The sequence below is a fragment of the Thunnus maccoyii genome, chromosome 8 (assembly GCF_910596095.1).
Source record: "Thunnus maccoyii chromosome 8, fThuMac1.1, whole genome shotgun sequence".
NCBI classification, from domain to species: Eukaryota; Metazoa; Chordata; class Actinopteri; order Scombriformes; family Scombridae; genus Thunnus; species Thunnus maccoyii.
Window position 1 is genome coordinate 34,387,392 of NC_056540.1, and position 17,279 is coordinate 34,404,670.

Here is a 17,279-nt window from a genome sequence, read left to right on the forward strand (position 1 = left end):
TTTTCACAAACTCAACTACATTTTTTTCCTCCAAATATTTCAAGAAGAGGAAGATAAAAATCAGCTTTGAATCAATATTGATATGTGTAATGATGAATTTAGTTAAATACTCTTGACTCACGTTGGCTGGCTGCAGATCTTGCGGTGGTACCACTGTTTGCAGTTGGTGAAATATTTCTTATCGGTGCCTTTAACCTGCTGCATGGCACAAACGTTGGGCCTGAAAGAGAAGAGAGACGCACAGTCAGCATGAGTCTGAGGTTCAAAACATCCCTTAAAAAAAAAAAAACGATCCTACAGTCTGTAAACTCCTTAAATCTGATCTTAAATGAAGTTATTCGTCTCTGCAGAAGCTTCACTTTGGTTTGTTTAGACTCAAACTGATGTTTTGCTTCGTCATCATCATCATCATCATCATCATCATCATCATCATCCACCTTTAACTGGATATGACAAGTTTCAGTTCCTCTGATAAAACACTGACTGTACAACAGTCCAGATTTATTGCGAAACGCATTAAAATGTCATGAAAAATATGAAAAAGTTGATTTAATTTTAAAGTTTTGATGGGTCAAAGAACATAAATCAGTCAGAAGTTAAAGTCAGCTGTTCATGATCAACTTCAGCTTTAAAGTCTCATCACACACAGAGAGACTGAAAACATTAAAACATCCACTGAAATGTTGGATTATTACAAACGTTTATGAGCATAAATCAGTCAGTAATGTGACATCTGTGATGATAAAACGGACTGTTTTTCATCAAAACTCTTCAATAAAACTTGTTCATGTTGCATCACATCAGATGTTTTTTTTATGGTTTTAAAAGACTTTATCTGATGGTTTTATTGTACATGTTACGGTTCGCTTCATGTTTTGCTTTTCATAACGTTTATTATTATTAAAGTCCAAACATCTGGACTCAACATGCAGACTTTAATGTAAAAAAACGAAAACAGTCTGCATCTCTACAGAAACGTTTGCTGATACATTAACTCATTAATATCAAATCTGTTCATTCTGATCAAATATTTTATCTCCTGAAATCTGCACATCTGCAAACTAATCACTGTTCAATAATCTCCAGATTAAACAGCATCATCCTCCGAATGTCATGTGACTTTAACCTGCATATGAATCATTAATGAGCTTTTAATAAACAGTCAACAGTTTCTGTTGCTTTAATAAAACACTGAAATACTTTTAAACATCTACTGCAGCTGTAATCTTTTTTATTTAAGTAATTTTTTTTTTTTAATTAAATCCACTTTTAACTCACAGGAAAAGTCTCTAAAAGTTCAACTCTTTAACATAACGTGTTCATGTCGTCTGTTAATGATCAAACCAGATGTTTTTAAGGGTTTTTAATCAGTTTAGAACATCTGCATTCATGTTGGAGCTTCAGCTGTTTTATCTCCAAACATCTTTTCAAACAGTTAAATCACCCAAAACTCCACCTTCACATGGATATGAAACGTTTAGGAGCTTTTATAAGATAGTTTTTTTTTTTTAGGGATTTTCGTTGCTTTAATAAGACAGAAATACTTTCCAGTAAATATAGTAATAATATAACATAACATATGTCACATTATTCAGATTTACATTCGACTATCAGGAGGAGAAAACGTCTCTAGAAGTTGTATTTTACAGTCAGATGATAAATCAGTTTATCTAAACTCACAGCTGCTCATGTTTAATCTGTCAGTGATCAGATCCAGCTGTTCTACCGCCGAAACATCTCTGGTCCTTATTTCCCCTGAAAGTGACTCATTCCACCTTAAATCCAACAGCAACAGTTTAAGGTGGTTTTTAGAGTCTCATTAAAGAAACGAGATCATTTTAAACTCATTTGTTCCTCGAGAGCAGATTATGATGATAATAAATGATTGTACAGCAGATAAAATGAACATAAATCACTTTACAGAACATTAGAGAGATAAAGATTCATTATTACTGATCATTAATTATCAGAGATCAATCAAAGCAGAAAGTTCAATAAAAACACAATGAAAACTAAATATATTGATGCACAGATTCACTACAGAGACACAGACTGCTGCACACAGTTGAACCTCGGCTCGGCTCGGCCTGGCTCAGCCCGGCCCGGCTCGGTTCGGCTCGGCTCGGCTCAGACTCACCCCTGCGCCCGGCCTCTGATCCGGCTGTGCTGCAGCACCGCCTGGTACGGGGATCGGGCCACACAGACGGTCAGAACCAGGGACAGACCCAGGACCAGCAGACACACCTTCATCTTCTCTCTCTGAACATAAGACGGTTAATACTCCTGCTGCTGCTGCTTCCTCCTCTTCCTCTCTGCTTGATTCAGCTTCTTCTTCCTGCTGCGCAGCCCGCGGTCCCTCCACGGAGCTTTATAGTGAGGGAGGCGGGAGGAGGGGGGGAGGAGGGGCGGACACAGGACACCAGACACACTCCGGTCCCAGTGGAAGAAGTATGAAGTCATGAGGAGAAGCAGTGAGACCGTTAACTTCAGTAAAAGTCTGTTAGAAACCTCCTGCACGCAGACTTCACCTCTATAACATGAACACATGGAACTATACACACCAACCACAACCTTTACTCCTGTATATATATACTGCACAACTTTTTATTTTTACAATCCACAAGTCAGGTCATGTATACAGCCTGTATATAATGTAGATTATTACTACTATTACTGCTCTGCTGTAACGTGAATTTTCCCCTCTGAGGATCAATAAAGTCTAAAAATACTCCTTTACAAGTAAAATCCAGCATTCAAAATCTCACTGAAGTAAAAGTACACAAATAATAACTGCAAACTTTACAAATTTGGACATTAAAGCTGTTTTTCTTGCTGTAATCATTCCTCCTGTTCATACTGACCATTAGAAGATCCCTTCATAATGACCTTACAATGGAAGTGATGGAGGACAAAATCCACAGTCTGAAGCTAATATGAAGCTTCAGCGTCCAAATGAGTCAAATCAAGTAGATATCTTTCAACGTTACAGTCTTTTTAGTGCCAAAGTTCCTCTTTTTGTTACTATACTTCCACCTGCAGCTCAACAGGGAAACACTGTCCGAGGAAACACAAAGAGGGAATTTGATGCTAAAAAGACTGTAAATGTGTCAGATATCCACTTGATATGACTAACTCAGACTGATGAAGCTGAATATAAGCTTCACACAGACTTTTAAATGCATTTTTTGTACAAATGAAGACTGTGGATTGAAAGCATGTTACATTAAGGGATCTTCTAATGGAGCTTTAGTGAAAGTTCTTGTGCACGCTCAGGTCTGTAGTTTTATTTATCAAGCCGTCGGTCATTCCCATCACTCACGTATGCTCGTAGTTTCCTTGCTGTCATCGCCCGCCATCAACTGAGACGTCAGATGTTCGCATCAGCTGGTCACATCTAACCAATAGCACGGTGACACACCTTCATCGTCAGCCTATCATCCTGCAGCTGTCCCACTAGCTTATTGTGCTACAAAATCACAGCTGGACTTTGTATTGAAGTCTAATGAGAAATTTATAATGTAGCACAAAGTCCAGAGGTTGTGATACCTGTTAATGTGCATGATATGTCCTCTTTAAACAATGATGTAGAGACAGAGAGGACATGTTGCAGGGACTCAGATGATGATGCTGGTCTGTCTCCGTCCGCAGCAGCTGTGGACCGAACGGGATGAAAGAGACGACTTAAAGTTTGTCTCCAGTCTGGAAAATAAAAAATAAAAAAACAGATAGAGATTTTCTAAACTGATCACACATGTTTGTTGAACATTCTGGTCATTGTGTGTCATTGTGTGAGTCACATCATATCTATTAAATCTGGGTTTGAACATTGGTTTTTGGTTGATGAGACATCCATGTTTTTTTGTTTTTTTTAGTCCAGATATAACAGAGTTTACAGAAAAATCTGATTCTCAGGGTTTTAACTGAGATTAATTAATTGAAGTTGGAAACTCATAATTACGATAGCTCTGATAAGTCTTGAACACAGCATGAACCAACTGAACTCAGTAACTTTCAGTCTTGAGCCACTTCGATGAGGAGGGGATGATTTAATGGAATGTAGCCAAACTTCTCTACTGAGGAAACATCCCAAACGGTACAAAACCTCACTCGAATAATCACAACACGCCCTCTGATCACACAGTGATCAGAGGCTCGGTCAGTTAAAAAACGACGTCCATGTCAGAGACCTGATGGTTTTAACAGTCTTTCCTTTCAGATGTGTCTCCTGCTGTCCAACACAGAAACCAAACAGACTCTTTATCTCACAACAGCAGCTGCTTTCTGTCTAAAACCAGAGACATGACTCACTTTACAACATCTGATTCTGACCTCCAACAGCAGAGCGACTCAAACCTGCTGCTGATCCAAAGAATTTAAATATTTAAGTTAAAACGGAAATTAGTTTGGCTGACCAGTGGAAATTTTATTCATATATGTATTTTTTTTTTTTTTTACAAATGGTCGTACATCCTGAGTAGTTTCTGCAACAACATAAAAATCAGATGGCAGAAATAAAACAGGAGAAGTCAAGAAGCCACAGGCTAGTACGCGACCTGCCGTCTAACTCCAAGGAACAAAATAATAAATGAAACATGATTTATCAGGATATAAAATAAATAAATGACAAGAAGAAAACACAAAAAGAGAAAAGAAGTTCACCAATCAGCAGACAAACATCCTTTCAGAAGAAATACATGATAGAAAATACAAAAAACCAACATCAAGAGTTAAATGTGATGTCAACAAGTTGTTGATGATGTGCAGCAGGGTGACGATGAAGATGATCGATGAAACATATAAACACATATCAGATGAATATTGATGTCGTACACTGAGAGAATGTGATGACGCCTCCTTACAGTCTTAAGGAGGAGCATATTAGCATGAATCAGAAAGGATTTCCTCTGAGCTCACAGTAACAACTGATGATGAGTGTAACTCCTCTCGTCTTTCATCTGGATGTTGCTGGCTGAGTTGCTAGAGGAAACTCCCCCCCCCCCTCCACACCTCACATCCCTCCCCCCCGCAACCCACACTCCCCATCCTCTCGTGTGCCGGTGTAAAGATCTGATATCTGGTAAATCAAAGTCTGAAGAGAGCTGAAAAACTCAAAGCACAAGATAAACAAACACAAACATGGAAACTTTGCGAACGTCTGCAGCTGCAGGGTGTTCGGGGGTTTGTTTGAATCTGTGGTCTGTGGAGTCATTTCCACTTTAAATCTCAGCCGTCAGGGAACTCAAACAGACAGCGAGGGAAAAGACTGATGAGAGCTTTGTTTGTTTAGAATGATCAGTGTTGTTTCACATGCAGGAACTGACTTTCTTCAGTCTTTCTTCAAACAGAAAGTGTCATTAAAAGGAATACGTGGGTGTCATCAGCATACAGATGAACGCAGATGGAAAATATTCAGCCCTTGCCTCACCGAAGCAGCATGTGGGCTGACTGTACGAACTCCAGGAGGTGATGAAAGCACTTTAAAATAAAACAAGGTGAAATGAAATCACGTCTCTGAGGATGACACACAAAGAGGGTAACGTTTGTTGCAGCAGCTGTGTGGGAGAGCTGAGTCAGACCACTTAAATGTTGAAACACATTCAGAAAAAATGTACAGGTTCAAAACCATGAATGAATGTTATCGTTTTATGAGATCTTTTTATATACAGAACTGTGCAAAAGTTTTTTTTTTTGCATTAACAATAAAGTGATGATGCTTTGAATAGTTTTTATTGATCAGTTAACTTGATGCAGTTGAGTAAACAGCAGGAACGTAAAGTAAATCAATATCTGCTGTGAGCAGCTTTGCCTTTAAAACAGCAGCAGTTCTCCCCGGTTCGCCTGCAGGTTCAGACTGACTCCATGATGTTGAGATCAGAGACCATCTGTTGCAGGACTCCTTGTGTTTCTTGTTGCTGAAGATAGTTCTTTAAGACTCTGGCTGGATGTTTATTGGGCTCTTTGTTGTGCTGAATATGATCAGACGCCTCCCTGATGGTTTTGCATTATGGAGAAGAATCTAAACATCTGTACTGTATATGGACATAAAGGACGGATCATGTTGTTTGGCACTCAAGAACGTGAAAGTGGACGTTCATGAACAAAAATCTTTAAAAGAAATAGAAGCAAAAGTAACTTTAGGGAAACGTTAAACCACAAATTTCAGTCTGACTGCAGCTTAAAACTTCATTCATGTCATATCAGAGTAATTATGAGTTTCCAACTCTTAAAAAGTGTTCCCGTCAAATCTCCAAGTTGTAATTAGGGACCGAGCCCAAAAGGGTTTTACAGTAGTCCTCGCCTTTTGGGCTCGGTTAAGGGTGAGGACTCTATTGTTTTTTGTGTGTTTGTTTGTTTCTTTCTTTCTTTCTTTATTATTACAGGATTAAACCCTAAATTTGACCCCTAAACATGCTCAAAAACTCACCAAATTTGGCACGCACATCAGGTCTGGTGGAAAAATTTGATAAAATGTAAAAATTAACCCCTAAAGTACTAAGTAAATGTGCTCTCTAGCGCCACCTATGTAACAAAAATGGCCGCCACAGCCCGTAGGAATGTCGTAGAGATCAAATCAAAACTCAATTATTCGTCTCATCAAGACCTACAAATCATACGCTGACACCTACAAACCTGTATCAATGGATTCGCCACGAAATTTCCTACTATAAAATGATTTTTAATGTAAGATTTGGCCAAAGTCATGGGATTTATGAGGATATTCCACCAGAAGCGTACTCTAAAATCCTCCTCTCCAACTGCTCCTGGTGATGTCACTCCCTCAGTGCTGTGAAACATTCTGCAATACACACTCATTATAAAATCACAGGAGGAGCAAGAAAAGACTTTAAAACTCACACTCTAATATCTCAAAAACAATAAAAGATAGAAAAAAACATGTAAATTCAAGATTTGTACACCACACTTGTAATAAATATCCTTCATTTTTAAAAAGCAAAATGATGTGATCCTGATGGGCCAGAGTGCGAGGTCCCGACCAACGCTGCTTGCAGCTTTAACTACAACTACAGCTTCAGGGTCAGTATGGAGAAGAGGAATTATTACAGTGAGCAAGACCACATACATGTGATCATCAGTATTGTATTCAGACAGACTTGAGAAAACTTGGACCTTTACTTTTATTTATTCAAACAGTCGGCTGGCGAGTCTCCAAACACTCACTCAGCTGAGTCACGAGCTACACTCAGACGTCAGTGAACTCAACTCATCGCTGGTTATATCCTCTGTTTACATTTTTAATGCTTCTCCTGCAGAGAGACTTCTACAGAAAACACATTAACCTCTTCAGCTGCACCACTGCAACACAGTAAAGAAACAGTTCAAGCTGATTTGTGTTAATAAGAGTCGGTGTTGAGATGCAAACGTTCACTCTGATCTTTTACTTCTTCATGTTTTGGCCTCCATCAGCATTTATCTTCTTTTTCGAGTGTTTTTGCAGTTTTTTTTCCCCCCGAGTGTCTCTCTGGTGTGACGTGAGGAATCTCTCAGTTCTACTTCAGTGCGGACGTTGGACTTTACAGCCAATTTTTTACCTTTTTCACATTCCGGTGCTGACAATCCAACGCCAGAACAATCAGCTGACTCCACATCAACAGGTGTTTCTTCACCTTCATCAATCCCCAGCCAGTAACTCAGGTTGCTACGGTGACGAAAACAACACACAGACATGTCACTCGAGTGCAGATTGTTTTTAAAATTCTTCGGTTTGGGTGCATTCAGGTAACTTTTGGAAGCTCCGACATCAGAGCGTTTACAGTCGGCTGAGATGAATGAAAGCAGAAGCTGTTTGGAAGCTTGTAGAAGTTTTTATCAACCTGTCAGTGATGTAAAATATAGATGATGCGGCTCACTGTGAACCTGCGATGGAAGGTTACGATCTACAAACTGTTTTATTTTATAAAACAATCAATCAAGGACATATTCATAAGTTGAAGCACTACAGTCATCAAATACCATTAAAATAAAAGTTATAATCTACTCAACTTAACTTTTCAGTTAAACTGAGTCCAGTTTTAAATCGCTGACAAACAACCAACCAGGAGCCACTAAAGACAGAACCAGCGTTACGTTTCCTGTCTGAAATTCCACTTTCACAGCATCACGTGGAGCTGAAACGTTTAATTGATTGAAGAAAGTAACTGGAGACTATTTTGATGATTGATTAATCGTTTTAGCTTTAGTTCCAGCTTCTCTGCTGCATAAATTTGCTGTTTTTCTGTTTCTTATTCTACAGTAAACTAAACATTCTCAGGTTTTGAAGTGTCAAGTTGTTGTCGACGTCACCTCGGGTGTCTGGAACTTTTCATCGAGGATAAAAGCAGCAAATAACTGATAATGTAATTAATCTTTAGTTCGCTGTGTGAAATCAGGAGTTTGATGATTGAAAGACTCCACACAAACACTTTCACATCCAGACTGAAGCTACGTTCATGTTTCACACTCGGTTTGTATTAAAAAAGGTTGAAAGACGGAAAGATGCTGACTCTAGCTGACGTTATGTAAGCTAACAGCTAGCAGCTCAGTGTGACCTGAATGTGTCTGACCTGGATTCTTCCCCCTCTGACCCTCGACGACCTTTTCCACTTGTAAAACATTTAAAAGCAGGAAAATATTTAAAGTTTACCGTCCTGGACCTCCAGCCGGACAAACAGCCGGTGTAAAGTATCACTGAGTCTGTTCGCATGTTACCACTGCTGGGAAGTAACTCAGGACAGTTTTGAGGTACTTGCACTTTACTTGAGTATTACTATTTAATACTACTTTATACTTCTACTCAGTTGGTTCCAATCTGAATCCTACATTCTGGTCCTTTCAGGTTTTTCATGCAGGACTTTTATTTGTAAAGGAGTATTTTTATATTGTGGCGTTTTTACTTAAGTAATAGACGAACTAATGTTCAACAAACCAATAAAAACAGTAAGAGCTCCACACATTTATCTTTTCTGTCTGGTAACATCATCACACTCGCGATGGACAAATCGATGCAGCAGAACCAGAGATGTTGTGTTATTTTATCCCGTCAAAACCTGGCGCGTACATTACCCACAATGCACGTGGGGATTGTGGTGTGTTATGCTTGTTGATGAGATGAGGAGCTACTGACGTCCGGTAGCTTCTCTTCTTTCTATCTAAAAACTTTTTAAACTTGTAGTTCAGCCCCCGACCCCTGCTGTGACATCATCAGTGACATCATCAAAAGGCTTCGTACACATCTGGAAACACCTGCAGCTGACAGAACTGCAAACAGAGACTTCTGTCATATTCTGTGAATACAAACAATACATTTAATGCACAGCGAGGGTATGATATGATCAATGATCAGCAATAAATCCTCATTATTTGATCCACAGTTGTAGCCGCCACACAAACACTTCAGCTCACATCAACGACTTCCTGCAAATAATGATCAGTTGGATAAAACCTGTGGAGCATTTTAAAGGATATCTCTTATGTAGCATATATACAGAGCTTATATTATAGCATCGCCAAACTCGACAGCAGTTGTTTCAGTTGTATCCAACAGTACAGAGTGATTAATGTTTCCCTTTAAACCTTTAAAAAGTGGAATAACATCACAGACAAGTGAGACGTCCTCTGGAGAAACATAGCCATGAATAAATTCAACATAATTATAGAGCTGACCATGTTGGTTGAACAACTGATTTAAAGCTCTAATATGTAATTATTCCACATTAAATGTTTAAAAACAACTAGACTTATGTTATATATGTTGTTGAGTTGTGTACTTACATTATCCCAAATGTTTCCAACAATGTTCAAACTCAGAGAAATCTGTAATTTAATCAAAGTAACGGACCGTTTCATTTGGTCGCCTGTCGATGGCGTCATACCTCCTCTACCAAAGAGTAAACACGCACAAGATGCATACGGCGGCGCTGTGTTTGTCCGCTACAATGGCGTCTACCAAAGAGTAACTTACACACATACAAGATAATACATCGGCGTTGTGGTTGTTCCACACAAACTGTTATAAATGGACTTTTATTCAGTTTTAAGACACATTTTCATGATAAATTTAGGTGTTTTTAACTATATCTTTTAGCCGGAAGAAGGATTTTAGTCATTGGACGTCTGGATCTTAAGTTATCAGAGAAATAAACTGGACAAACGTTAGCAGCAGCTCGGCTAACAGCCCCTCCAGGAAGTCCGGTGGTCACCAAACATCGTCAGAGAAACATTGATTTTTTAGGTGAAACAGCTTTATTCAGTTTTTTTACCTGTAATCTCCGGGTCCGTTTGTTCTGGAGAGGAGGAGACCTCTGCCGGTAAAAACATCCTGAATGATGAACACTGGAGTAATCCTATCCCGACGAAGACAACAACTCCCATGATCCCTTGCTACTTCACACCGTCATCACACTCCGTCTTTTGTTATTGTTTTGATTGAGACGCCTAGCGGCTGAAATTATATATTGTGTGTTTAACAATCAAATATTATATATAATAGACTAAACCACTGTTGTTCTCCAGGTGATAAAACCAGACTCTCTGCTTTTCCCTCCACACACCAGCCATACATCACATCCACTACTGGTCCCACTGACCTCCACACCGCGTACTTGAATCATTCATTTGGTTTAATTTGTTTAAACAGATATCTTTTGTTAAATAAAAGTGGAGACAGTGAAGCTCGAGACTGAATTATTACTGAACTTGCTGGTTTAGAGGACAGAAATAGTTCTGCAACCGACAATTATTTTCATTATCGATTCGTCTTTCGATTATTTTCTATTAACTGATTGGTCGTCGGGTCCGTAAAATGTCAGAAAACGTTGATCAGTGACGACGTCCTCAAAGATATTCAGTTTACTGTCAAAGAGACTAAAGAAATGAAGAAACAGGAATCAGAGAATTTAGACATTTTCTGACTCTAATTACTCAAAATGATTAATTGATTAAATGTTTTGCAACTAATCGACTAATAATTGCATCTCTAGACAGAAGAACAAACAGCTGATAGAATGAACTCAAAAAAGAGGATTAAGAGTGAAGTTTCTCTTTAAGTTCAGAGAAAAGATGAATCACTTTCTCTGTCTTTATATCTTAAATCTGCATCCTGACACATTTATTTATCAGTCATTACATCTCCAGTATGAACAGCAACACGTCAGCAGGAAGAAGCTCAGAGGTCAGAGGTCACGCAGCCAGACAACAACAGAACATGCAGAATATATTTATGTCTTGCTGCTGCTGAAGGACGAGAAGTTAAAATGAATTCTGGTTTCAAGGTTTCAATAATCTGTTTTTCTGTCAAAGCTGTGTCTGTGTATCTGCGCTCTGATTGGTTGAGGACAGACGTCGGAGGAATGCGCTGCAGTTAAAAAAGTCGACACTGTCGCTGATGGCAACCAAAGTTCAACAGCTGATGAGATAAACAGAAACCAGCAGGAAACACTTTTCTTTGCTTTGCTTACACAAGTCATGATGTCTGCTGTGAACAGAACATACAGGACATGAAACACCAGCAGCAGCAGCTGGTGTGTTTGTAGTGCGTCCAGTTCACACAGTCACATTAATCACATTCATTTACTTTTACAGCATCAGGAGGGAAACTGGCTCAGAGCTCCTCATGTCAGGATTTTACACAGAAGCTCCTTTTTAAACGGTTTCAGGAACGTGTGTGAAAGTCATCATCACTGTATGTGCTGTGCAGACGGATACGGAGGTTACAGGGAGGAGAGAACTTCTCTGCAGGTTATATATGAGCTGTGTGTGTCTGTGTGTGTGTGTGTGTGTGTGTCTTATCTTATCATATCATATCTTATCTAAATATTTTTGTATCAAATTGTTGCAGAAATAGATACCAGAGCAAAAAACTCTCTCTTGAAAATAAAAAGGGAGTCAGAGGTCCAAGCAGCAAAGTGTTCTTTAATGCCGGCAAGAAAGGAGAGCAAGTAGCACTTTTACAAAGAACCAAATCGCTCCGAAGGTTTTTTCTTTGGGGCATTGTTTTTATGCCCTTGGGTCGGCTTAGGTCACACCTTATCATCCACCCTCCCTAATTTTTGACCAATTATTATGTTACTTTTATCTCCGTCACTCGTTGTTGGTCAAAACTCTTCAAAACAGGTTTTGAGGTGTTTGAGGATATGTACTGGCATATTCAATTCTACCTGATTATATCCAATTTTTATATATAAGTATTGGGAATCATTTTACACCATTATTGCCAAGTTGTCTTCTGGCCTTTTTTATTTTTTATAAGTTTTTCTAGTCATTTTACACCCTTATTTCTTGATCTCCTCCAGAGAGTATTTTTGAAAGGTGAAGACTTTAATGCAGACCCAAGCAAAGTGACATGTAATACAAACACACTCAAATTTCTCCAGTGTTTGATTATGATTCTTCTACCGTGCCTCTATACGTACAGTGTGATTAAATATGGTTCATGAGATTATTACTACACCAATACAAATTGTATCACACTAGCCCTTATTGCTTATAAACTCATAAAATCAATCTGCATAGCTTAATATTGTCTTTAAGCACACCAATGACTTTTAATGAAAATACACCACAATATCTGAGCCTGTGCAGGAAATGTTTAATCTTTACAGATTTGAGTCAAAGATGGAAGGTTATCGGAGTATTTTCAGTGTTTCCCCTAGGTTGACTGCTTTGGAGCGGCAGCGGCGGCGGTGGTGGTGGTGGCGGTGGTGGTGGTGGGGGGGTCATGAAAAACTCCAGACAGAGACTCATCAGCCAGACATTTCTCCGTTCTCTGTTAAAGAGCAGCTGACATTGACACTAAAATGAGAATTGCTGGTCCACCTTAAAAGTCAGTCCACCTTAAGTGAACCTGGTCAAGTTAAGCTAACGCGTTGTTGCTAACTTTGGGGCTAAACCCCTTCGATAGATGAGTATTTTCTTTGTTTTGAGGAGCTGCTGCATTTATTAACTGACACACAGTCTGTACTGTACATTTACTGCCAGACTGACAACTTACTGCTAAACGTTTCCTCTGCTCCGCTCGCGTTCACGTCACGTTTCTGCCGCTCGCACATTGAACAACAACTGAACAACAGAATCATCTTCAAATGTTTTTCATGTCTAACCTTTAATTTACTTTTGTATCACTGCGTCTAGAAGTGCAACTAACAATTATTATTATTACTGTCGATTCATCTGCTGCTGATTTTCTCAATTAATTGACTAATTGTTTGGTCTGTAAGTAAATGGACTTCATCATATTCTTCTGACCACATAAAGCACTTTACACTACAAGCCACATTCACACACTGATGCTGCCATTCAAGATGCAAACCTGCTCATCAGCAGCTGCTCATACAAAAACACCCACAACGTGTCTGATGCTCCTTCACAAACACACTCACAACAGTGCAGCCTGCAGGAGCAATTTAAGGTTCAGTATTTTGCATCAGGACACTTTGACCTGCAGACCGGAGGAGCCGGGGATCAAACCGTCCATCGATTGGTGGACAAATCTGCTCTACTTCCTGAGAAAGTCCATCACAACATGCTGGAACACCGGGTGACGTCATCAAATGTGTTGATACGTCCGACCAACAGTCCAAACCCCCAAAATATTCAATTAATTATAATAGAAACCAAGAAAAGCAGAAAATTCTCTCATTTGAGAACCTGGAACCATCAAATGTTTGGCAAGTTTTCTTGAAAAATGACTTAAACAATGAATTGATCACCAGAACAGTGTAATTGATTAATGGACTAATTGTTGTCTCTTCTGTCAGTCTGTTTGTCTCCATCTGGTTAAATGTTTGATGGAAGTAAGTTCAGGATTTTATCGATCTGAACCCTGACGGTCACGCTGCTGTCTGCAGGACTGGTTTCCAGTAACACACATCTACTGGGAAATGAACTCGTTGCTCTGAGGGACTTTTAACATCTGTGACTGTTTAAATCAGAGTTTGTGTGACAACTGAACTGTCTTCTTGTGATGTTATTTGTTGGTTATTTGTTCTGTGGTGAAACAGATCTTGATCTCAGTGCAACTTCCAGACAAAATAAAGTTTAATGAACGAACAAATATGAATGAAACCGGAGCTGAAGGGGAGTCTGTGTGCTGCAGGAGGAGGAATGTGGAGGATAATTGCTGCTGCAGGCTGATGACAGCAGAGAATCTGTTAATGATCAGTAATTATCACACAGACAGTAAAAACAACAGGAGGCTGCTGTCTGAGCCTGTTTCCTGGTTTATGGACATGTTCAGTGTGATGTGAAGAGGTCGCTGCTGCTAAACCAATCACAGCTCAGTATATTGATCCTTTACTGCATGTTGGATTAACCTCCACTGTGGTAGAGCAGAGATTAGACGATTAATAAATTAGTCGACTGACAGAAAATAGTGAAAAATGTGATAATTTCTCAGAGCTGTGACGTCCTCAGATGACGTGTTTTGTCTGAACAACAGTCAGACACACAAAGATGTTGCATTTACTGTCACAGAAAACTGGGAAACAAGCAAATATTCACATTGCAGAACTTTTTTTTTTCCTTAAAAAAATGACTACTTGATTATCAAAATAGTCGCAGATTAAGTTTCAGTCAGTTTTCTGATCTTTGCGGCTCATATTGATCATTTAAGTCATTTTTAAAGCAAAAATTCCTCAAAACTCTCTGGCAGCAATTTCTCACATGTCAATATTTGCCAGTTTTCCATGAAAGTAAACTACGTTCTATAGAGATCAATATATATACAATATACACATTTATACACTATCAACCATTAAACTACATAAACACAATATACACATTTATACACTATCAACCATTAAACTACATAAACACAATATACACATTTATATACTATCAACCATTAAACTACATAAACACAATATACACATTTATACACTATCAACCATTAAACTACATAAACACAATATACACATTTATACACTATCAACCATTAAACTACATAAACACAATATACACATTTATACACTATCAACCATTAAACTACATAAACACTATATACACATTTATATACTATCAACCATTAAACTACATAAACACAATATACACATTTATATACTATCAACCATTAAACTACATAAACACAATATACACATTTATACACTATCAACCATTAAACTACATAAACACAATACAACAGTGATGTAATAAAGATCCTCATGTGCTGCCTGTTGTTGTGTTTTTATCTCAGTGTGTCTGATTGACACATGAGTTGTTGTGTTTGTGTGTTTGTGTGTAAAATGAGGTGCTGTGTGTTGGTAAAGTTCATCATGTGACTCAGTGTTGAACCAATCAGAAACAACCTGTAATGTCCTCGGAGTCTCTCTTCAACAACACAGGTTTTGACTTTACTGCTGCACATTTATTACTAATTAATCAGATTAATAAAGACACAAATAATGTCGAGTCGTCCAGTATTAACTAATACGATCAATATGTTGAATGGATTTTACCTGCTGATGACAAAACAATGTTTATCTCCTGTTGAATGTAAAACATGAATCTCCACAGTAACCAGTAACTCCAGAAACTGGAAAAACTCCAGTAAAGAAACTGGTGTGTGTGTGTGTGTGTGTGTGTGTCTGTGTGTATGTGTGTGTGTGTGTGTGTGTGTGTGTGTGTGTGTGTGTGTGTGTGTGTGTGTGCAGCAGATGGTCTGAGACACACAGAGCTGCTTTGTGTTCAGGATCAGTTTCAGGTTTCCAGCAGATGTGTTCAGAGGTCAAAGGTCATGAGTGGGAAATAAAGCTCTGACTCTGAAGTCAGGATTTCACCAGGGTGTGTGAAGACGACACACACACACACACACACACACACACACACACACACACACACACACACACACACACACACACACACACACTGGTTTGGAGCGCCCTCTGCTGCTGGCAGAAACAAACAGACTCAATCTGAGAATCTGCAGCACTTTAATAACAGAAAACAACAGTTTCAGTTCAAACTGAGAAACCTTTATGAACTGTTGAACGTTTCATAACAGAAGTAACAAAACGCTTCACAGGAAGGACAAAAGAGATAAAAAAAAATACATCATTTAAACAGCAAAAAACTGCAAAATACAGACATCAAACAATAAAAAGACAGAAAAATTGTGAACTCGCCCTTTAAAACTGTAACACAAGCTGCACTGGGTCACATGTTCGCTGAGTTTAGTCACGTTAGTTTGTTCCAAACAGTGAAAACAGAGATAAGATGAGCAGGAACGCGGTTCTGTTTACAGCTTCACTAGTTTGTAGTCCAGAGGTTTTGATCTGCAGCACAACAAGCTACTGAAGCTGCAAACAGAACCGTGTTACTGCACATGCTCAGTAGCGTCTGCATTACACAGAACTACATGATGCTGTTATTAGTCTTTGGATCCGTTTCTAAACAAACTCTTCATGATGAAGGAACATGTGACCCAGTGCAGCGCTGTGACTCACTGAGGTGTTTTTAATCAGATATATCAGCTTTGAAACAGTTCATGGTTGGTTTGGATCCAAACATGAAGACAAATATAGAAAATCATCAGAATGATCCTTTAATGTGACGTTTCTTCACCTCCATCTTTGTATTTGAGTAACAGAAACAACAGACACCTGATCTGTTGACTCGACTCCACCCACTGCTGCACCTGAACAACAGGTATCAGATCCTGTTACCGCTGCCTTCAGAGGCCGTCCGACATCCCGCCGCTCTCTGTTATACAGTCAGCTGTTTTCACGAGGAAGCCGGAACATAATAAACTTGAACAAAGAGGAAAAAAGTGATCAATGACTGAAAGAGAGAATCTGTGACGTAATAATAAAAATCACTCCTCTCCGTTTTGGTTACAGCAGTCCTGGACGGCTGGATTTACAGGAGCACCTGAAGGCAGCATCCTCAGGTACAGTCTCTGGTCAAAGATGGTCTATTGAGCAGAGGTCTCACTCTGGTAACAGCTCCATGGTTCCCACAGCAAGAACAAACCAGAGGAGAATCAGCTGATCACATCTTTCTCTTTTATACTTGATAATTTCTCTGGTGTTTTGGAAAGATTTGGAGGAATATTTAGATATTTAAATATTAGAATATTTAAATATAGACATTGTTGTTTATTGTTGTGATTAATGTGATTATATCGTTAATCTGATTCTACAAACATAAATCCAAATTTAAAGGTTTTTATGTTTGAATTATTTCATTACAAAGATAAACTGATGTCAACTAACAGTCACATAAAGTCTGTGCATCACCTTATTTATTTATTTATTTATTTATTTATTCTATCTTTTAAAAAGATGCACAAT

At 38.7% G+C, this 17,279-nt stretch overlaps 2 protein-coding genes across 2 annotated transcripts in view; both read right to left on the reverse strand.

Annotated features, from left to right (window-relative positions):
• Positions 1–2,378, reverse strand: part of tgfbi (transforming growth factor, beta-induced) — a 36,688-nt gene extending 34,310 nt beyond the window's left edge. The window contains exons 1-2 of the mRNA XM_042418380.1: positions 2,138–2,378; positions 122–220 (exon numbers count right to left, since the gene is read on the reverse strand). Of these exons, the coding sequence (XP_042274314.1) occupies positions 122–220; positions 2,138–2,250 (212 nt within the window). The 5' untranslated portion in view covers positions 2,251–2,378. The remainder of the gene's footprint in view (positions 1–121; positions 221–2,137) is intronic.
• Positions 1–17,279, reverse strand: part of LOC121901528 (NLR family CARD domain-containing protein 3-like) — a 481,268-nt gene that overhangs the window by 111,310 nt on the left and 352,679 nt on the right. The gene's annotated exons all lie outside the window — the stretch shown is intronic.